General features: G+C 41.6%; 1 protein-coding gene and 1 long non-coding RNA gene across 11 annotated transcripts in view; one reads left to right on the plus strand and one right to left on the minus strand.

Moving 5' to 3' along the window:
- Positions 1–23,389, minus strand: part of NCKAP5 (NCK associated protein 5) — a 632,725-nt gene that overhangs the window by 351,266 nt on the left and 258,070 nt on the right. For 2 of the 10 annotated variants that reach the window (XM_079992722.1, XM_079992725.1), the window contains exon 1: positions 7,987–8,150. The exons of 7 other annotated variants lie outside the window; for them this stretch is intronic. In XM_079992722.1, the coding sequence (XP_079848848.1) occupies positions 7,987–8,135 (149 nt within the window). In that variant the 5' untranslated portion in view covers positions 8,136–8,150. Of the gene's footprint in view, positions 1–7,986; positions 8,151–8,429; positions 8,783–23,389 lie in introns of those variants that run through there. One more of the 10 variants, XM_079992733.1, reaches the window with a different exon arrangement.
- LOC307226565 overlaps positions 8,198–23,389 on the plus strand; it is a 51,190-nt gene continuing 35,998 nt past the window's right edge. Inside the window, exons 1-2 of the long non-coding RNA XR_013843499.1 lie at positions 8,198–8,352; positions 16,414–16,597. This is a non-coding gene — a long non-coding RNA (uncharacterized lncRNA). The remainder of the gene's footprint in view (positions 8,353–16,413; positions 16,598–23,389) is intronic.

Consider the following 23,389-nt stretch of genomic DNA (forward strand, 5'->3'; position numbering starts at 1 on the left):
TATTGAGTGTTTCTAATGATAGAGGTGAAATTCTGGAGTCTCCCATCATGTGAGAAGGCCACAGTATTTGACCCTTCCTTAGAGTGTGCTTCTCAAAATACTTCATATGCTCTAAACAGCAGCATTCTCCTTCACATAGTCAGGGTGAGTTCTAAAGACAAGTTATCCTGAGGTTTAAATTAAGCCCTGGTGACACTGATCATAGATACATGGGATCCTAGCCAGGACACTGATGCCCCCCACCTTAAACACTTACTTTAGCAAAGTTAACACTCTCTTGTTACTTATCTACTCACATTTCTATCTCTCTTTATCTACAGCAGGGATAGAGAATAGGATCCAGTTGGCTGGCCAGATCTTGAGCTCCCCCACTCCCCCCTAGTGGACAGGGCTGGCCACCTGTCACTCAAAGGTGCCACCATTAAATCTGTTGACCCAACTTCCAAAGGAAAGAATCCTTAGAGTCTAAGAAGTATAAGGTGGCAAATTTGGTTGGGGACAACTTCTCCGTCCCTTTATCCTCACAACAACTTATGAGCATAGTCTAGACTGAGAATTGTGACTCATCCAAGCACACCCATCTGTTTGCAAGCATAGATGGAATCCTAGGCCTCTTCAAGTCCAATTTCAACATTACACCATACTGCAGCAACAGCGGAATATAGAACTGCGATCTGACTTACAAATCAAATGCTGCCTTTGTTTTTGAACATATGCATTTTTTTCAGGAGCACCCTGATCACATTAGGAAAAAATGTGATGGTCTGGAAAAACACCTGGTCTGCACAAACAGAAGACGCCACACCTAGGAGAACATCTCCTTTCTACCTTTTGTAATTGCAATTGCATAATATATTTAAAAACCTCATGAGTCAACACATTTAAGGATAAGGGGGGAATTACTTCATACAGGACTTCTAACTCATTTATCCACACCCCAAATGCTATTAAGGACCCCATGTACCCTAACTAAGTCTCACTGTGCAAAGCAACAAGAGGTGTTTGTACTCCTTTAGCAGGAGAACTAAGAGACTAGGGATGTCATCCAGAAGGGCAACAAGATAAACACTCCCCCAGCACTGCTTCCCCAGTCAAGTAAGCAATCCACTCTGCAGCTGCTCTGAAGCACAGAAAGCAATGTCAAAAGATCTGATGACTGGTTTCAGCATTACATCTTGTTTGGCTGCAAGAGCAAATTTATTTCTACCTTAAAATGGATGGACAGCACTTACAAAGTGATTGTGCTTGTTGTAATTTCCATAACCATGAAAAGCTTCATCCACTAATTTATGAAGTCTACACAGATTAATTCATGCAAATTACACTGTTGTTGGAGGCACAAAAGCAGGGTAGAACCATTTTCTTCCAGCTAGTTGACAAATCATGGTATTTTCCTCTCTCCCACTGCCAACTGTGCTAAGAGGAGGAATGAAGAGAGGCACCTTCACATAGAGCATTCATGATGCCACCGTGGGCTGTGCTTAGAACCTTATGAACACTCGATTTAACTGTGCATCAGTTGTGGGGCTTCAGAGGAAATCTTCAGACCTTTCTCGTGATACATTAGCATGTGTTTTGTTTTTAATGTTGTTATTAAACATGATACCAGGATGGACATCACAGATGAAGTCAAAAACAGAACCACTAAAAGCAATTACAAGTCCTATAAAAAGGAATGCTAAATTGCTATCAATTATGAGTTATTTGCTTTGAAAATCTGGTTTGTCACATCTGACAATCCCACAGTAATTTTTGCTGACCCGCTGTCCCATAACTCTGAGAAGCCTGGAACTAAAAATGCAATTGTGCCTGGCAAATACAAATCCCCAAGCAAAGTATAATAATCTTAAGTAAACTACTGTCAGGCAAAAGTCCTACACATCAAACAGTTCCCACAATGTCTTGTGCTGTTGTCTAGCAGAAAAGTCCCACAATGGCTCCATATTCATGCACATTAGGAGACCACACAGCTTCTATTTACTTCCACAGGTGATCATTTGGCGAGAAACGTATGCAGTCAATCCTTTGGGTTAAATTACTTGCATATAAAATACAGTGGACGCTCTGGTTGCGAATGTGATCCGTGTGGGATGCACGTTTGCAACCTGCAGCGTTCACAACCTGCAGCGGCACGTCTGCGCATGTGCGGGTTGAGATTCTGCGCATGCGCAAAGCGTGATTTAGTGCTTCTGCGCATGCGCAACCGCCGAAACCTGGAAGTAACCCATTCTGGTACTTCCGGGTTTCGGCGGTCCGTAACCCGAAAAAACCGCAACCTCAAGCGTCTGTAACCCGAGGTAAGACTGTACTAAATTGAACTTTGAAACAAGGATATTATCCAGAGCTGAAAGTTATTTTAAATAAATTATATTTACAAGCTTTCTGTTTGGACAATTTTGACATTAAATTGTAAGCACAAAATGAATATTGGAAGAAAGGGGTTACTCATCAAATGCTGAAAAGGAACTAGGTGCAGCAAGACCATCTCGGCTGTGAATCCTGGAAGACCTGCTCCCTGCCTTGCTTGTGAGGGCAGGGCCTGACTGACTCCAGCTACAAAAGCTTAGGCTGCTGAACAAACACTTGAGTTGGGGGACTGTTGGCGTTGTTGTTGCTGCTGTTTGGTTTTTTTGTGTCTTTGTTTTAGATCTTGTTGTGATTTATAGAATTCTCTCCCCATGGAGGTGCAACAGCTTTTACCTTTTGAAGCTTCCAACCACAGGTGAAAATGTATGCATTTACTTAGCCTTTATTTATATAGAATTGTAGAGTTGGAAGGGACCACAAGGGCCCTGTGATGCAGGAATCTTTCACCCAATGTGGGCTCAAACCCACAACTCTCAAGTTAAGTCTCATTTTCTACCAACTGAGCTGTCCCAGGACTTTTGGCGTAACTGATTAGATTGCCCAAGGTTATGGAAATCAGGGATTATATCATCTACTAAAAATTTTGTTATGTTACTATGATCATTGTTTTGTTGTTGATTTTATATTTTTAACTTAGTTTTATTAATTGTTTCATTAACTGCCTTGAGATCAATTCTGAAGAAGAACAGCAATAAAATAAGCAAATCGAAACAGAGAAAGCTGCCTATCAGGGTAGATTGCTCTATTAAGTTTTTTTTTTTAGTTTAATTTCCGTCTATCATCCATCACCCATCATTATAGCAGGGACAGATGCCAATGTCATTCAGCTTCCAAACCAAATAACCGTTTCATCATTCCAAGCAACCTGGAATCCAAAGATAGACAATATTCCTCTGAGAATATATAAATACAATTTAATGGCTGCTGTGTTATTAAAGAACAAAAACAAAAACAAGCCCCTCAAAGGATTTTAGACAATGTCAAAATAGCAACAGCTTCAGAACTAAAAAAAGAAAAGAAAAAGTTAACAAACAGGACAACTGCCAGTTCAGCCACTCAGACCATGGTGACAGTGCATATTATCCATTGTTTTTCTATGGCAAGGATAAGAACTTGAATAAACATGCAGCATTGCCAGCTCATGGAGGAAGCACACTGACAGGAAGAACACAGGACACTATCTTACAGAAGATCAGACTATTTGCCCATCTAACCCAGTATTGTCTACTCTGACTGGCAGCACCTTGCCAACGTTTCAGACAGGAGACTATCCTATCATCTCCATGTCTCTTTCTAACAAGAGAACCTGGGACCTTCAACATGCAAAGCATCCCCAATTGATATGCACACATGATTGAAGCGGAATGGTGTAGCCCATCAGGGCAAGGCCAAAACAAACTTACGCCTGTGATAAAGGATAGAATGGCACTGCCATCGTTCCACAATGCCAACTGGACTGGAAGTTGAGGTAGGACCAGCCTCACAGTCAATACACACATAACTTCCACACAAAGGAGCAGAACAAAGTATTGCCACTACTCTATGTGATTTTGCCCTCTTTTCCTGATAATGTGTGCTAGAACATGTGCAATGTGACACACATAGTGTATAGTCCATTTCCCTACACTTGACAGCCAATGACTTTAAGGAGGTGCAAGGAGGGGAGAGTAGCACAACGAGGTCACACTTGGCATGGTTTGCACATTATACAATGCCAAACTACCGTTTAGCATGAAGGAGCCAAGTGTGCTGGTGTACGTTTTGAAAATCGTGGCCACTTTGGTCCTCTTACAGTCCTCCTGCTGCTGCACCACCAAGAGCATTGCTTCTGAAGTCAGGCTCATGCTTGGTCTCACTCCAAACAAACCACAAGCTGTAACCAAGATTTGTTTGTGGCTCGCCACTCATGCTTTGTTTGGAGCTAGACATACATGATCCCAGATTTGGATGTAATGCTAAACCAAGTCATGGTTTGGCTTGGCTCCTAGTAGTGAGGCAGCGATCAGTGGCCACAGTCTTCACTCTGTGTACCAAGAAACTTGTTTTGCTTAGGGCAAGGCCTGATGGGCCGTATAAGAACTGCTGCTTCTGCTGCTGCTGCTGCTGCTGCTACCCAGGAGGACTCCCCTGCTGAGCGCCTGTGGGCCCCAGTCCTGCCACTCACCACCTGGTCTAGGGAGGGGCCTGACAGGCCTATAAGAACTGCTGCCGCTGGGCAGGGAGGGCTCTGTTTTTTGTGCGTGTGTTCTTTAAATTGCTGTTATTTTTTACCTATGCCATTTTAAACTGTGATATTAATGCTGTATTCTTAGTTTTAGATTTTAATTTATGTGAAAATTGTTTTCCAGTTGGTTGTGTATTTTTATGTGGTTTATTTATTGTTTATGACTTTTGTAATTATATAAGTCTTGTCATGTTGTAAGCTGCCTTGAGCATTGTTTTTAACTGTGGAAAGGCAGTATACAAATAAAATGATGATGATGATGTTCACAGTTTGCCATGGTTTGCCTTATGGTGACATGAAAACTGAGCCATTGTGTTATACTACAAGTGAATACAGAAGGCAAATAGGGAAGGCAACTCTATGTCTAAAATGTTTAGCTCAATCCTGAAGAGTATTGATCTTGGGACACTAAAATTAAGTATGCTTCCATGCAGTAAAGGAATCAACATATTTAATTAATGCAAAACTTGTGATACCTTCTGCCAACTTATTTATTCATCAACACAACTATGAGAACAACAGTACTGTGACATCTTGCCAAAAACACAGTTAAGAGTAACTATAAAACAAATATCAGGTGCAGTAATGTAAAAATGTTCATTCTAGAAGCAACACATGACTTGTCACAATGCTGCTCACAGCATAGGCATCTGAAATTACATGTCCCCAAAGTGGCATTACCCAGTTTCCAATAAAATAAAATATATAATAATAATAATAATAATAATAATAATGACAATAACAATAATAGTCTTGTATCAGCCCTTCCGTTCCCAAATATATGCCAAGGAGTTAATGGATGAAAAGAGACAGACAGACAGACCATAAGAAACATAATAAAGGTGGGTTTCAGTAACTGATACAGTTGGATTCAAACAAGTGTATTGTATAGGAGGACACTATAGGAGAATTTCCATAAACTCATCTTTATGGAGAAGGTCTGCAGGTGATGTTTTGCATGTAGAAGGTCCCAGGTTCAATACCTAGCATCTCCAGGTGGGACTAGGAAAGTCCACTGTCCAAAATCCTGGAGAACTGCTACTAGTCAGTGTAGACAATACTGAGCTAAATGGACGTGTGGCCTAACTTTGTATAAAACTGCTTCTTGCACATCATAAACCAGTTCATGTATCAATTGTCATAAGTATGCTAAATAGGGTGAGAGTATCTAATGACATCTGAATAGCAGGTCTAAGCAACGTAATTAAGAAGGGATAGAAACAGGCCATGTTCATGGACTAGGTTAGATGGGACAGGCATAAATAGAATGATGTGTGCTCACTGGTAGAAATGATGGGATTTATTTCAAGGACAATATTTCATTTGTGATGAAACAACTATCTTCAAAACCACAGCTTTCCAATTCCCACAAAAAGCCATGGTTTGATTGGTTCCTTAATCATATATGATTAAATGATAGCTACACTACAGTTCTCACTGTGATTTCTGCTTAATTGCACTTGCTGCAGGAACTAACTGTGCAATTTAAGCTCTCCATCACTAACCAGCACGCTCTGAATAAAATGCATCTATGATTAAACAATTGTTGTTCCTCTTTTTCATTTAGACTGATTTTCTATAATGCAACATGTAAAGTAGTTCCAAATCCATGTAGTGAAGTATCACTAAAATATTAAGTAGTTCTGTCACTTACGAAAGTAGCCTGTCAGGAAGCTTAAGCATGCAGGCTTGCAATACAACATCATGTAAAGTTACAGTTGTGCCTTTAGCACTCTACCCAATAGAATCATGACTACACCAAGTGATGTTTACAATGCATGAGGATCATCACACACAGTACTGTTTGCTGCTTAGCTTAGATGCAGTAGCTGTTGGGAATTAGAGTTTGGTTCAACAGTAAAAAGGCACAACTTTTTGTCATTTAATACTAAAAGTCACAGTACATAGAGAAAACTAGCTGCTTAGGAAAATTTTAAAAAAATGTTTAAAGATGTAGCTGGACAGTTTATAGCCCCATCACCCACAAAACACATATGGTGTAATTAATGCCTCACCAGATCATGTAGGATATTTAATTGCACTGATCATAACCCTTCCAGCACTTGGGGGAAAGTTGCCTTTTTTTTAAGAGAAGGTGAACAGGGGCAGGCAAAGAAAGGGTGGAAAGAAAGGGAAATTAATATTTCTATTATCTGGAGTGAGCTGGTTTCTTTACAAATTGCTTCCGGAGAGCTTTAAAGAATCCTTCTGGGTCAGTAAGATAGGTCGGTTTCAGTGCTCAAGCACAGAAGTAAATTTACTTGAAAAGCTTCATTTATCTGAACCAACAGAGGCATAGATAATGAAGAGCAGAAATAAAGGTCTACTGCAACCACACCAACAGCTTAGATAAACCAGCCAGATCACAAGGAGGAAGCCGCTGGGATTAACCCCCCAAGATTAAAAAAATCTGAATCATGGAAATTATATACAAATACACACACACACACACACACACACGTGAGCACAGAAAGCTTTGGTCTCTCTTCCCCACCCCCCTTTCTCTCTTTGGTCATCCTAAAAAATATCATATTTCTCTGCTATCAATCAGAATTAAGCTGCTTATGGATGCGTAACAATTCGGTACATGCAGTTGCCAGTAGCAACAGAGCATACAATTGTAGGGCTCTCCTCCTCAGCAACAGCAGCAGCAAAAAGGAGGAGTGACCAAAGAGGGGCAGCAGCAGATGGGACAGCAGAGCAGGGACAGCAGAAGGAACAGGAAAATGAGAGGCAAGGGAAAGGGCAACGGATAGCAGCAGGAAGAAATGGAAACAGTAACAAAAAGCAGAAAGGACAGAAATGCTGGGCCAGAAAGAGCAAAGATTCCACGGCAGTAATTTAAAAAAGGACAAGAAAAGGGTAAGAGTTACAGGAGCTTCAGAAAACTGGTGGAGTAGTGACAGCAGCAGGAGGAACTCCAAATGACAGAATCAACAGCAGGAAGTTGACAGAAGCAAGTGTCTCCTATTTGTAGACTTAACTACTCCGTCCATTCGGAAATCAACAGGGCCACTGTGCTTAATCCCGATTCGCCAAAGTGCTATGCAGCAGCTGTCTGGCTGCCATTCCCCTTGCCCCACATGTTGCCCCCTCACCACATGTTTAACAGCAATGCTAGTCCTGTACAGGCTGTTGAGAACTTGGCAGCCGGCTAGCACTGCTGCTCAGACCTAGTGTCTGTGCATTAATCTGCACAGTAGCATGTGTGCCGAGGGTGACACCGGTTTGCATAGCGGTTAAAGAACAAACGACCTGACAAATGAGTTCCTACAGATAATCAGGAGGCGAAAATAAGACACACTCGTAGACATATATATGCACGTGTTTACACCTACAAACGACATCTCCCCAATGCTCCATTGTCGGGAAGAAGGGCATTCCCTCCAAATCACCTTGCGAAGGGGAGCAGCTGCCGCCCACGCTGGCGTCGACGCACGCAGCACGCTTCGGCCCCATGCACTTGCCCACGCTCGCCGTGCACATGCAACTTAGGCACCCACCAAGCGCCCGCGCGCAAGCCGGCCTCTTCGCCTGCATGCATGCACTGCACGCGTGAACCGCTGCAAAAACAGCATGCGTGCCCGTGTCAGCTGCTCTCCCATCTTGCTTCCCGCACGAGTCCCCCCCCCCCACGACCTCTCTCCCGTACTTCGCCCTTAACCCAGAAGTGAAGGGGAGGAGACGCCGGCCCGGGGGGGGGGGGACACACGCCAGAGGGCGGGGTCCAGAACTGGAGCGGGAAGCCGGCCGGCGAGCAGGTGAGGAAGGCGGGGAGGGGGGTGCGAAAGAGAGGTGAGGCCCGAGGAGGGCCCCGCCGTCGGCGTCCGCCTCTTACCTGCTCTCCGGAGCGGCATTCTGCAGCAGGCGCGCACCAGGGGCGGGGCCTCTCTAATCCTCGCGGGCCTCCGGGAGCCTTGCAGGAGCCCGTCGCTGGCGGCGTCGGCGGGCCCCGAGTTCCTAAACTTCCCATGGCCGCGGCGGCGGCGCACCGAGGGGCCCCCGGAGCATCAGCCGCCTTCGCCTTCGCCGCCGCCGCCTCTTCGCGCTGCTCTAGCCGCCGCCGCCGCCGCTTCTTCCGCTTTGTTGTGCTCCTGCTGCCGGGCTGGCTCTAGTTGGCGCTCCTTGTCGGGCTGCGGCAGGGCCGCCGCCGCCGCCGCCGCCTCGCATGTGCTTGGGGAGGGCCGGCCAGGCGGCGGGGTGGGAAGGTGGCACACTTGCCGCGGGGAGGGGAGCCACTCAGGCGCGGCGGCGGCTCCTGGAGGGGACGCGCGGAGGGGGCTCTGGCGGCCACCGCCGTGTGCAGGAACTGCTGGTTCCGCGGCCGGGGCCTATCGACTCCCCGCGCCGCCCTGAAGGAACTGCTTAGGATCGGGGCTGTCAAATCCAGCCCATCTGCTGCAATCATAATCAGTCTCAACTGAATGGCTCTGACAAATCTGTGCCTGCAGCAGGGGTTAGGGAAGTCAGGGGGAGGGAGGCAGCCAGGCAGGCAGGGGGGTGAGGGGAGGGAGGGCGTGAGGGGAGCTCTCGGCGAAATACTGCTATTGTGTGCTGGGAACTAGGGTGCCTGCGAAGTAAGAGGCAAGCGGGGAAAGAGAGGCGCGGGGCTGGGAGAAGGAGGGGGCAGAAGTGCCTCCCCACCCCCCCATAACACCCACTTTGCAACAACGACAAAAGACACACACACACACGCAAGAGCCCCCTCTGTTCCCAGCTCCGTTTGTCAACCCTTCCCCCAAGAAACCCCTCCTGCTAGTTAACTAAATCAACAATTACTGCACCTTAATCTGATTAGCAGTTTTGCTCTGGAGGAACAAGCTGGTGCGAAAGATGCCTGCCTTAATTCTTTTTTCCTCAAGAAGAGAGGAGGAAGTGGGAGTCCCCCCCCCATGCATTGTTTGAAACTGACAGGGTTGTGTACTTTTTAATGCTGCAAACTTGCCTAACGTCAAGTAACAGCAAGTGTACGAAAGGACATTTGGGTTGCAGGAGTGGGGGGCAATGGTGCTAATGGGAAGAGTTTGTAAATGCTAAGGAAGCTGAAGGGAGGTGGCTCACTTTCTGGCTAAGGCACCTCAGACCTTCAGGGGAAGGGTGCCTGTGGAATTTCCAAAGCTATATAGTGAGTGCAGTGACTCCTTTGGGGTCTAGAAACCTTCAGGAAAGTAAGATCAGGGCAGTTTCAGGATTGCTTGTCTACCATCTATTGATGTATATATAATGCACCCACAATTACAATATCCTGCACACTAGTGATGCAGCTGATGTTTGAAATTGAGAAGTTTAGAATACAGTGGTACCTCGGGTTAATAACTTAATTTGTTCTGGAGGTCCGTTCTTAACCTGAAAGTGTTCTTAACCTGAAGCACCACTTTAGCTAATGGGGCCTCCCGCTGCTGCCGCACGATTTCTGTTCTCATCCTAAAGCAAAGTTCTTAACCCGAGGTTCTATTTCTGGGTTAGCGGAGTCTGTAACCTGAAGTGTCTGTAACCCGAGGTACCACTGTACTTAGTAAGGAATCCTGACACCCACTTTGGTGACCATGCTTAGCAGTACTTTAGGCAGAAGACCCCCAGGAAATGCAGTTTCCCAGGGCTTCTGAGACCTTACTAAGGACCCAGAAGCCCTGGTAAAGAATGATAAGAAGCCCTACTATGATGGTTCATTTGGTGAAGAGACATGGTCAGGACTAACCAAAGTGTCAGAAACAAGTTTCAAGATCTCAAGAATTCTTTTTCAGACTGGATATTAAACAAAGAGGGACAGGGAGGATAAAATATGTCTTGAAGCCCCGTAATAGGAACACAGTAAGCTTACTTAAACCTAATCAGGCCATTTGACTACCTGTTTTATCCAAGTATACACAAATATGTGACTCATGAAAGATTTCTTCAAAATTGTAATAGCAGTACAGAGTTGGGAGATACAGTGATACCTCAGGTTAAGTACTTAATTCGTTCCAGAGGTCCGTTGTTAACCTGAAACTGTTCTTAACCTGAAGCACCACTTTAGCTAATGGGGCCTCCCACCGCCACTGTGCGATTTCAGCTCTCATCCTGAAGCAAAGTTCTTAACCCGAGGTGCTATTTCTGGGTTAGCGGAGTCTGTAACATGTAGCGTATGTAACCTGAAGCGTATGTAACCCAAGGTACCACTGTACTACTTTTTAAGGATAGTACTGTTCCCAATATGACCTAAGTATCAGGAAATGCAAAAAAATATAATATAGAACTTCTCATTACCTTGCATTGTTATGTATCACTATACTGTTTAGATACATTTATGCTGTATATGTTATTTTGGAATTGTTTTATTGGAAATATTTGTGTGGTGTTGTTGTTTTTAAAAAAACACACCTTTGTTTGCACCTTTGTGCTGCAAGTTTTCCACAATGTCCCTGTAAGGAAATGGGAGATCTGTGTACATACACACCATACATTTAAAGTGCACAAGTGCACACACAAATAATCATGGGAACTATAATTTGTTAAGGATCCTAGGAATCCTAAACTACACTTTCCAGGATTTGGGGGAGGGGTTGTGGGGGTGCTTTAAATGTATGGTGTGTATGCAGCCTGTGTGTCCTAGTCTCACCAACCAACCCGCTCTAAGAGGTTCTACAAATTGTAGAGCTTAAAAACTGAGCAGATGGAGTTGGTTGGAGGAAGATATAAAATATACCCGGTACATGGAGACTTCTTGTTTTCTAGGCTGTTCTGTTGCCTGGATGACATAGTAAGGCAATGAAAACGAGACTCTTTTAGAGAGTGGGGCCCCTCTACATGTGGATGCTGTGTTTGAATGGGGAATGCTCATCTCCACAGTATTTTATAAAAGTACATGCAGATCTTATTTCTAAGTAGACACAAAAAAAGTCACTACTAGTAGGTGAAGAACTTCTGCCTAGTAACTACATCTTATTATAATGTGGTGATAAGTGCAAAAATCCTTAGAACGTTTTTTTTGGGGGGGGGGCTTGATTCTTGTGTATATACATTTATTGTGCTATGTCTGCAAAAAAAATAAAAGTTACTTCCAGGAAGATTTCCAGGTCTACTTATTTAGATTAAATGTCAAATGAAGGAACTTGGCGGCATTTTCGTAAAAGACTGTATTCTTGCCAATTAGGAGAATGTCTCTTGCTGGAGAAATAAAAGATGCACATAAGACTAGTGAGCTAGAAGTGGCAAAAGAACGTAAGATAAGGAAGCTAATCCAAATAAACGGCAGTAACATAGTTTCTAAGCTATAAGGAAGGAAGTAGAGCAAAGGACTTCGATAAAGGACTTAAGCATGCATCTAAATTTAAATACAAAAACACCTCCTCCCCCAGAACAGCAGATTTAGAATAGAAACAATAAAGTCATATATATGCACAAGTGACCTACTGGGTTGCGGCTACAGAGCAGTTTCCCTTGTCCTCAGTTAATAAACATCAAAGTTCGTAATTGGATTCACAGTACATTAAACCTCTGACATAATAAAAAATAATAATGCCATTGCAACAAACTGTTATCATACTATCAATAGTCCTTGCTTCGAAAGTTACCTTGCTAATTACAAGCCAGTTAGCTCAGCATTGATTTTGGGTACAGTAATGGAAACACTGATGTGGGGCTCAATTAATGCAGCTTAATGAGAGAAAAGCAAGATTGCATTCAGTCTGCATGGGTTTTATGAAAGCAGATTTTGTCTGCTACATTCTACACATGACAGTTGTTTGGTGGACAAAGTAAATTCATGGTACTCCAATAACATTTGTAAAAAGGATCTGCTTGGCTCCATCTTAGCTAGCATGACTTCTCTGTAGGAACAGCAGAGTTGGTCTAGAGAAAAAGCAAATACTTCTGCCCACACATGGTTCTTTATTACAAATGTTCATAGAAAAGTGTGGGATCTAACTACAGCCCTCAATTAAAACAATTTCTACTCTTTTCAGTAGATAACATCTAACAAAGTAAAAATAACAGCATGTTATCTCAAAAGTCTGGTAATACTGTACACTATTTTCACATCATGTAACCTCACAACAGGAAATCATGCTAAACTTGACTGTCTCCTCAACTTTCATGTTAGGAAAAAAATGTGTAGGGGATTGATCCTGTAAATATCCAGAGATGTAGTGGTGATGGCTTTTAGAATCAAGCCAGATAAAAAAGAAAAAGCTCTGTTCATGCAGGTACTGAGGCCTGGACATTGCCCAATGTAATGGACAAAATTGTAGGTGAAGTTGGTCAGCCAAAAATGTTGCACTCGTGTTCTGCTTGTGGACTCCCATGAGCATCTAGTTAACCCCTGTGAAAACAGGATGCTCTGCAAGATGGGCCTTTGGTCTGATCCAGAGGGGTTCTTTTTAATGAGAAAAACCATTACACTTTTTCAAACAGGAAGGGAGAGAACTCTTGCTAGCAGCTTGCTCTTTAAGGTCCATCATAATATGAACCACAAATTCTTAGACATAGCTTCTGTGGAAGAAAAATGCTTGTAAAAATAGAGAATGGTTCACTGAGCTCTCCCAATAGGTGAGCAAATTCAGAGTCCAAAGTGTTGTCTGTACTGCAGTAGTTCATGAGAGTCGCATCCTGACCTGTTAAAAACTAGAGTAGGGCAGAGATAAGTTTAGTTCCAGTGGAAGGGAAATTCAGCACCTCCAAGACATCACATGTAGAAAGTCTCTCTTAAAACATGGCTTCATCAAATGAGATTTCAACCATAACTAATAAATTTCTAGAAACTCATCTTAAATTTCCAATGCTCTTTTGTACACAAGGGCAGAACACACACACACGGGGAGAGAGTCTATGTAAGCTATAAAAGAGCATGAAGTCTAATTGATCTTTATAGTACTTGCCTTATGCAGTAAATATTTGCATAGTCTTATGTAATACTTGTGTATTTGGGTGGTTGGACTGTGTATGTATGCACGCATATTGAAATAGCAATCTTGTTAGTGTAAGTTTCATTCGTTTTTTAAAAACAATAAAATTACTCATCCCCACCTATTCCTTGTATCCCTACCCCCTTAACCCTCTTCTTCACTCCTGTCAGATTTCACTAACTTCCCCAACCATCCCAATTTTTATTTAGAGAAAAGAACAAAGGAAGCCCCTGCATAAAATTTTGTTTTATTTATTTTTGAAAAACCAGTATAGAACTGTGCAAAGTTTTGTTGCCCAGTGCACCGGGACCTAAAAAAGTGAGATGAGAAAGCTGTCCTACAGTGGCAAGAGGATTCCACACATGTGTCACAGATGATTTTCTTCCTCAGTGCCAGATCTTGGAGAAGGAATGTCCCTTTCTCCAGCCAAAGAACACTTTGGGATTTTTAGAACTGAGCAAAGATAGACACACACTGCATTCCTAAACACATTTACTTGGAATCAAATTCCATTTAAATGTAAGTAAATGCATACAGAAGTGTTCTGTCAGCTGGAAACAAAGCCAAGCAGTGATTTCATATGTATTTTTTTGATTAAAAAACCCCACTGATATCCACCTGGGGAATGTCTCTGAAATCTCTGCTCAAAAAACAGCTTTTTCAGACTGAACACTGAGAATCGCTGAGATTTAGGTTAGGGATGGAGAACCAACATTGACTGCTAGAGAGTCCTGTTTAGAATGTTGCTTTGATTTTCAGGGTGTGCATTTAGCCCAGGGGTCAGCAAGGTTTACCTTGCCTGGGCCAGTTCACTCCAGCACGCCCACGATTTCTGGCGTCTGTGCAGACGCGATTTCCAGTGCCACAGAAGTGAGTCCCAGTGTTGCACTGGTTCAGCACAACACGCAGGGACTCACCGAGCGGGTGGCTCAGTTCGGGGGTGGCTCGAGGGCCAGTTAAATGACCCCTGTGGACCGCTTGTGGCCCATGGGCCTTAGGTTGCTGACCCCTGAACCAATGGTTGCTGACCCCTGAACCAACTGATAAGAAAGCCGCAATATTGTATCATTTACTCTTGAAAATAATCCACCTAACAATTTTTACTAGTTCTAAGAGCTAGAACACAAGCGTATATAACGTTACAATATAAATAGCTAGTTGTAATTATCAGAGAGTCATGAAACAAAAACAGTTGTAAACTCCAATAAAACATTATGGAACATGTCTCTCATTTTTGCTCTCTTTCTGAACTTAATTTGGGAAAGGGGGGTGTTCTTAAGTAAAAGTTGCTTCGTAAGTTTTCATATTACAGTGGTACCTCAGGTTACATACGCTTCAGGTTACAGATGCTTCAGGTTACAGACTCCACTAACCCAGAAATAGTACCTCGGGTTAAGAACTTTGCTTCAGGATGAGAACAGAAATCGTGCTCCGGCAGCGCGGCGGCAGCAGGAGGCCCCATTAGCTAAAGTGGTGCTTCAGGTTAAGAACAGTTTCAGGTTAAGAACGGACCTCTGGAACGAATTAAGTACTTAAACCGAAGTACCACTGTACAACTGACACATCTGTATCACAGTGTATTTAACCATGTATGGAGTCCCAAGTGTTAGTGCATATTCAAGTTCAAGCAAAAATCTTTATCCAAAGAATGGCCTGCAATCTTTTAATGTAATGCTGCCTATCATGGATGTTTGCATTTTTTGCAATTGCAATCTTCTAAACAAAAATGTTTTCCACTTAATCAACAGTGACTATTTTCACTGCCTTTAAAACACACAGTTGATGACTATATAAATAAGGTTCTAGAGAAAGGGTGCATTTTGAGGCATGCCAAAGACACATACTAGAAATCTGATAGAAGATGCCCAGCAACATCTGTTCTTGAGTGTTTGGCAAAGTAGCATGATTTAAGCTGAAAACACAAGTATCAAATGCTGAACCAGATTGCCCTGAAGGTTCTATCTATGCCAGTATTGTCACTCACTAAGCCTAGAATTTTAGATAAACCAAGACATGTCTTTTGGTCAGGAGTGGGTTCCTATAACTCGGGAATAAAAGAATAGGAATCAGGATTTCATAATGTTAAGGGAGTATGTAAGGAAGTATTCTAGACTTGACCTCTGTACAGTCTCCCACCTGAAGTGAGCTTTGAAGTGCAGGTTGAGCATCTGACAGCTAACTTTCGATAGACAGTCTAGTCTACACCTTCAAACACACTTTTGATGGAATACCACCAGCTACTGATAGCCAAGAAGCTCCTTAAATCATCACTCATCTTCATCACCTCTGCTATTTCCCTCCCAACTATAAAGGGTTTCTATAGGATGCTATCCCTTGGGAGGCTCTCCTGCTGCATAAATTTATATCCATCCCAGATCAGACAAAGACCTTCCCCTTCTCCCAAGCCCTTTAATTACTTTTTAACATTTTAATGTTACTTATTTTTTAGTTCTTGTTCAATTCTAATGATTGGTCTTTGTGTGTATCTGCAAAATTACAGACCAGCAGCAATTTTGATGTTGCACCTTTTAACAACTTATAAGCCTCCAGTAAAAAATAATAAAATGGCTTTGCTGGATCAGCAAGTCTTAGGAGTTGGACATTTGCTGTATATCACTTCAACAGCAGTTTCAATACACTCTTTTAATGAGTAATATCTTCAATAGTGTGGCACAATCATAATATATTAGAATATATATATATAGAGAGAGAGAGAGATGTATTTCTGTGGGATTTTCAATGCTGAATATTTAGTACATTTGAAAGCACTTAATCCCTTTCTTTTTAAATGTAAGGACAGGAAATGTTTCCAGGGCTTCACAGAGACAGCTTGTATTACAACAGATAAATACATTTGCATTTTTGTTTGATACTTTGATCTCAATGATCTCATTCAGTAATGAATCTCTAAGCTGGATAATTTTTTATTTTTTATTTTAGATTTGCATGTAATCCAATATCCTCCCCCACCCCAAAGCCACCATTCCTTTGAGTGGACCTGTGCTTAACTCATGCGTTGATACAGTTGTCTATGCATGCTGTGCCCACTGCCCTTCAACTGAACCATGGACTACAGTTCAAGAGATCCAGACAATAACCATCTGCCTTACACAGATGGGATCAGGTAAAATCAAATCCCAACATTTTTCTAGCCCTTTAAACCTTTGAAAGTTGTAAGCACATCTGAATACATAAGAGTTCGTTCTTAAGAAAGAAAGCCTTGAAAACAAACAAGCAAAGGAAAACTTCCCAGGACTGCATATTTAATTGTTCCACGTACTTTCCTTTGGTCTGTGCATGTATATGAACAAACATCCATATGTCTATGAGGTTATCTGCCCTTTTCCCTGCTGGAGTTTGTGCCTTTCAGTTTAGTAGAATAGATTATATTTATTTATGACATAAGTCTAAAGAATATATTTTGCTCAAAGCCTCTAATTAAAAGAAAAAGTTCCAAGAAATACATCTGTTTACATTTCTGCTTTTTGTTTGCTTGCTTGCTTTGTTATTAAGCTTGCTGTGAATTTGGTCAGTAGATTTTCTCATTTTTATATCACTTAGTACAATGTGCAGGTTGAAGGAACTAAAATTCATATAAATAGTTCAGTTATATGCTCCTTTTCAGAATCATCTTATAAAGCTATGCTTTAAAATGGAATATATGTTCACTACAATCTGATAATATAGTAAGCAAATAGACAGAATGGCTTAAAAAAAAAATAGCCAGTGTTAACCATTTCAGCTTGAAATTCTCATTTATTGCTCTGGTAAGACTTCTGGTAAGACTTAAGTGGAAAAACTGTGGAGTAAAATGTGCCTGCTAAAGGCCATGATAACTTTCAAGTTCACATTTTCCCCTTCAATCAGTCACCAATATGACACAAAAAATTGATGCTACAGTCCTATGCATGCTTACTTGGGAACACAAAGAACCCATTGAAATCAGTAGTACTTATGTATAAGTAAACACCCATCAGGTTACACTGCACATCAGGAATGGATTCGTATGCAAGATAGGGTAACTTTTTATTTGTTTGAAATTTGCCCTTGCTGCCTGATGCCCTTATCCAATACAACCATTTCCCAGACAACGTATCAGTAAATAAAAATATTTAAGACGCTATATTACGTTTACACGTGACACAGAAAACTCTGGGAGTATGAAATTAATTTGGGAGGGAGTGGAGAGGTAATACCAGCTGGGCACAACCCTCAGGGCCAAAACAGATGTGACATTATTCATGCAAGTGAATGTTTATTTTAAAGTAGATTGCAGCTGGGGGAGCCCAATCCAAACAGGTACCAGATCCAATGTCAGGGAAGGGAGTGATTTAATCATTTGCCCCTGCCAGAGCCCCAACATGTATATGCACATTCCTTGCACCAAATAAAATAAAGTAAAACATTCAAACAATTGCATCTAATTTGGCCCACAAATCCCTCACTACCACTTGCCCCTGGCCTGTGTTAACCAGTCCCTAAGCCACTATTAGAGAATGTATGAGCAGTCTGAGTACTCGTCAGATTCATCAGTGGGACAAACAAAGATTTTGCCTTGGATGCTGCCAAGACAGTGCAGCTGTAGGCTCCCATTGCTGGAAACATACTGCTAAACGCAGTCGAAACTCCCCTGGGGACTATTCTAACTGAGATTGGAGAGTACGGACATTATAGGTGTTGTCTTCTGGACTCATGGTGGCCAAAAAGATCCATCCCATCCATGGAACTTGATGACATGTGTAGGGTGATTGAGGTTTTATAGGGTAGCTGAGGTTCAGGGATTTTGCAGAATATGATTTTTAACAATTCTAAGAACACTGTAAGTATAGATCACAATTTTACCAAGTGGTAACTAAACCTGTAGTTCATGCAGTGATAAGCCAGTCTTCCACATTTCTCAACAAAGCCATGAAACTAATTACACAACCACAACTAAATGAGAAATCCAGAGAAACAATGGGCAATAAGGTCTCACCACCAAGCACAACATTATAAGTGAGTGGCTTAGTGAGTAGTTATATGCACACTGTAGTGCCTTACCACATGGTAGATGATCATCTGTATTCACCCTATGTCTGCTTGTCCATTGCTCTATTTAATCATATTCTTAGAGAGTCCGACACAAGAGAATAAGTAAGTTGCTAGAAATTTGTGTAGAGTTTGCACTTACAGTTAAATTTGAAATAGCAATCTTCTCCCCACCCCCTAAGGATATGTAGCAGTAATGGCAATGAGTAAGTAGGTTTCTCCATTTGTTTGTAGTCCCATGGAATCCTTCTCTAGGTAAGCAATTTACAGCTAATCACAATTGTTTATTCTTAATATATTTTTTCCATGAAGAAGTCCTACAATGTAATTTTGCTCATGACCAATTAAGTTTTCCCAGTGGATGTTTATGATTACAGGACAAAGCAACCTCTTTAATACTTGCCAATCCTTAGCTTGCAAACATTAAATTCCAGAGGATAGAGACCTGCTAATACTTTCAACAGATATACAAATATATCTCATTTTATTGTAGAAACCCCATTCTATTAAACACATGCTTTGTAAATGCCTAACTTAAGTTATTATCTATTTTGAGCATCCCCTTGGCTGCTATCCTACATACTCAAAAATTTGTAATGTATTCAATAGTCTAAAACTTCCTCGTATTGGTCTACAGTAAGTGCTTCTGGAATCTACACCAAAATAATGCAGATTCACAGTAACATGTTTACAGTGCCCACCGTCTGTCGCCAAGCCTTCTCTCATGTAAGTATCCTCCTTATTTATCTCTCAAGTGCTGGTGCAGGGCTGCCAGGTGACCATGATCAATACAAAGTTCTAAGTTCAACAACTGTCTCTCACAAACTATGCTCTCAGACAACATTGTAGATAGGGAGGAACTATAAAACAAATATTTTGGCCTCAGCTGCTCTGGGCTTATTGCTGATCATGCATTTGGCTTTCGTAAGACACTTCATCTTTCAGGTACTTGGTTCATTTTTGAGTTCTTGCAAACTTTTCCATCACTAATCCTTGGAGTTTGTATCTGTGCACAGATTAGTCTTTATTAGTGCCTGACCCACAGGACTCTGCTTCTTACTTCCTAATCTGTTCCTCTAGATATAGATTAAGGCACCTGCCAAAAACTGTGGTTTCAGAGGCACCCATCAGTTCCCTTACTGTTTCCTAAATAAAGATTTTTTTGTTCTTGAACAACCAGAATGATCCCAATCTCTTCCTAGAGGTTCCCCTTAAGTTACTTGAATAAATGAAGCCAGTGAAAAATTAAAATCAGTTACAGAACAGTAGATTAAATTAGAAGTAGTATCAGACACATTACAGGAATTGGTTTGATGCTTGAAAAGAGTATCACAAGCTTCTAATTAAGTAGATACAAAATAATAATAAGCTACCCACTGGCATTCACCTGAAGTTCCCGCTAACATGAAATGAATTTTAATCCTGTATTATGTCAAAAGGCTCTCCCTTGAAACTCCGGGATCGTAAGAGAAGAAAGCCTAAATTAGATAGATGGATGAATCCTTGAGCAAAATTGAAAATATTTTTTACCCATTTCTTTCTTAATTGCATGAAATCAGGTTTATCTTTATGTATTTATTTTAAAATATAAACAGTGTAATTGTATTCTTTTGTAAAGGTAAAGGTAAAAGATCCCTGGACAGTTAGGTCCAGTCAAAGGCAACTATGGGGTGTGGCACTCATCACGCTACAGGCCGAGGAGCCAGTTTTTGTCCACAGACAGCTTTCTGGGTCATGTGGCCATCATGACTAAACCGCTTCTGGTGCAACAGGGTACCGTGATGAGTGCCAGAGCACACGGAAACACCATTTACCTTCCCACTGCAGCAGTACCTATTTATCTACTAGCACTGGTGTGCTTTACAACTGCTAGGTTGGCATAAGCTGGGGCAGAGCATCGGGAGCTCATCACTGTTGCATGGATTTGAACCGCCGACCTTCCAATTGGCAGGCCCAAGAGGCTCAATGGTTTAGACCACAGCGCCTCCTGCATCCCCTTTATCCTTCTGTAATGTTACTTAGATCCATTAAAACCAACTGGAGTGTTACCATATAGTTCAATACGACTCAGATAATATTTGTGCAGACTATTTCTGTTTTTTACAAAAACAGCAGTTGAGTTGGTAAACTTATGTCTGGATTGTATCACTTCAGAATGCTTCTCTATACAAAAAAAAATCCTAGGAAACTGTGCATGTCAGGGAAACTACTATACTGGAACCCTTTGCCTTTATACCTAATTTTCTAGGGAATGATTTTTCTAGAGAGGGAAGACTGAATATTCAGTTTGAAGTGATCCAGGCCAGACTCAGGGTTACCATCTCATGTGATCTTTCTAAGAATAAGGCCTTGCATGGAACATTTTCAAGACTTGAATGTGCTAATGGAGATCTAAAACCACAGTTTACATAGCAGATAGGAAGAGAAATGGGGGCAATAATGCCTTCAAGACCCAATGTGGGAAGCTGATCTGGAGTTTATGGTGTCCTGCATTCATACAACCTCACAAATAAGAAGAGCTTAAGGTTTAAGCTGCCAAAGGTGGACAGTTATGTGGTATCCATATCTATAAGATTTTCCAGCTAAAGTACTCCTGACTTTTTCCCGCTGCTCTCTAGACAGCATTCAGGGCCTTCAGGAATCTTGGTTTGTATAAAGGACTAGACTAATCAAGCTATATTGTATTTATAAAACGGAACTGTTAGAAATCTTAACACTACTAAAGCTCACCTCAAATCTTTCTGCCCTAGAAAATGGGGATTGGGGTTGAGGAACAGTCACTTCAACTTCCAAGCACCTGTTATTCTCATACTTAAGGGATATGACACAAGTGTAGCAGGGAAATGCATTTGTGAACATTTCTATCTATAGAACAAGTCCTGCTACCCACCTCCACATGGTCTCACAATACATAGTATATGTATAGTATGCAAGCGACATCAAAAGAATGTGAATAGGCACAAAGCTCAAATAATATTTTATAAACTGAATATGGTATCATTAAACAAAGATGGCTTGTGCCTGTTTACAGGGGTGCCAACTTGAATGAAATATTATGGGGGCTCAGGTAAGTCCTGCCTGACATAATTGATCACATGATTCAGTGCACAAACACCATTTGAATGGGAATGGCCATCAACTGGGGGGAGCCTGGCCCCTCAAATACTTTATTGTGGGGGCTGAAGCCCCCCAAAGCCCCTAGGAGTTGGCTCCTATGCCTGTTTATGAATTATATATTATGAAGTTAAATTAGGAATGAATTGGAACTCCTTTGCAAGTGAAAATGTTTTCCAAGTCTGCAAATAGACATCGGCATATTCAAAGCATGATGTATCACTAACAATAACAACAATAATCAAGAAAAGAAAAGAAATAGCCTTGTCTTAAAATGATCCAGACCTCTGGCTTTATCTTCCTATTTCATCCCTATCCTCATATCTTCCACCACAACCAACTAAAAAAGCAAAGAAGGAAATATGGAGGGAGCTGAAGCCAGTTGGATTTGTACAGATTGCTGAGAGGACTCTTCACTATCCTTTTACAAAATCTGATGGAAAAACTAGTTTGGAGTGCAGGTTCTTGATCTTTTTCTTCTCTTTTTTTGAAAAATGTTATGAAACATGAGCTAACCATAACCGGTCCTCAGGGGAGTGAGATTGTAGCAATAAATTTTCATGTTCCAGAACAGATGGCTATGCCACATGAAGAAAACAAAATCTATCAAGCTCTGTAAAATGAAAAGAAATTTATTCTCCCACATCCAATTAAGCCTCTTCTAGCATACTGTTCTACATGTGGTAACATAGACATTCTGCATGAGCACCATGACATCGCTTTTAGTCTCCTCTGTCTCGGCCTTGTTGCCATAAATCAGCCCAGGCTGTGAGTAATGCTGAAGGAGCTAAATGTTCAGAATTTGTGTCTGTCTGTTTTATTAGCTAGCCCAGAGTAAACTGGGGGCTTATCATTCAATGTCAGGTTCAATACCCAATGACCCAATACGTTAAAATTGTGGCAGCCACAAATCAAGGGCATAATGAAGTCTGAGAAGTGGTCCACACTGATTTATTAGGGCATCTGTCTGACTATAGACAATCTACTGTTGCCCTTGGATAGCATCAGCTATTCCCATGGTCTTCCACATATCAGAGGCTTCTCTCTTTAAAAAACAAAACAAAAGACCTTCTAATAAAGCCGAAGTGACTTGTAAAATAAGATAACAGTCACAATGCTTTGCTTGCGTGTTTGGTTGAAATGCCTAAAAATGAATAATGTGAGTCAGGATTAAATGTATTGGCTTAAATATTAGCAGCAATAAAAATTATGTGAACACAATGGGCCAGATTCAACTAACAGTTGCGGAAGGCAGTGCAAGGACTCTCACTGGCACAATTGGGCTTCCCCACCCCACCCCTGGGCCTCCTCCAAATCCACTCTGGAGGGTCAGGAGAACCCCAGAATAGCATGCAGAGGGAGGAGAGAGGAGACTATTTGGCCTAGCAAACAGAAATGCTTGCACTAATGGAACAATCATATAAGCATGATGTTAGATTCCACCCTTTATCATTCAGAATGGAAGGAATTGGATATGGCTGAAAAAGTGAAATTGTAAATGTTTAAGAGATGGGAATCAGTAAGCTGAAATATTTGGAGGGAAACATCCTCCCTTTGTTCACATTATGAATGCAATGTACAGTCTTGAGCCCAATACATACAAAACATTTGCTTTGTTGTGATTCCCTCCCTCCTTGATTCTGCATGTTTCTGTACATCACCACTTGGAGACTGCAGTGTTGATTAGCATATAAAAAATGTTGAAATAAATGCCAAAACTATTAATAATACAAATTAAATTCAAAGCCAGCACTTTATTTTCATTCAGTATTTC

Source organism: Podarcis cretensis, assembly GCF_951804945.1.
Source record: "Podarcis cretensis genome assembly, chromosome: 1".
Classification (NCBI taxonomy): Eukaryota; Metazoa; Chordata; class Lepidosauria; order Squamata; family Lacertidae; genus Podarcis; species Podarcis cretensis.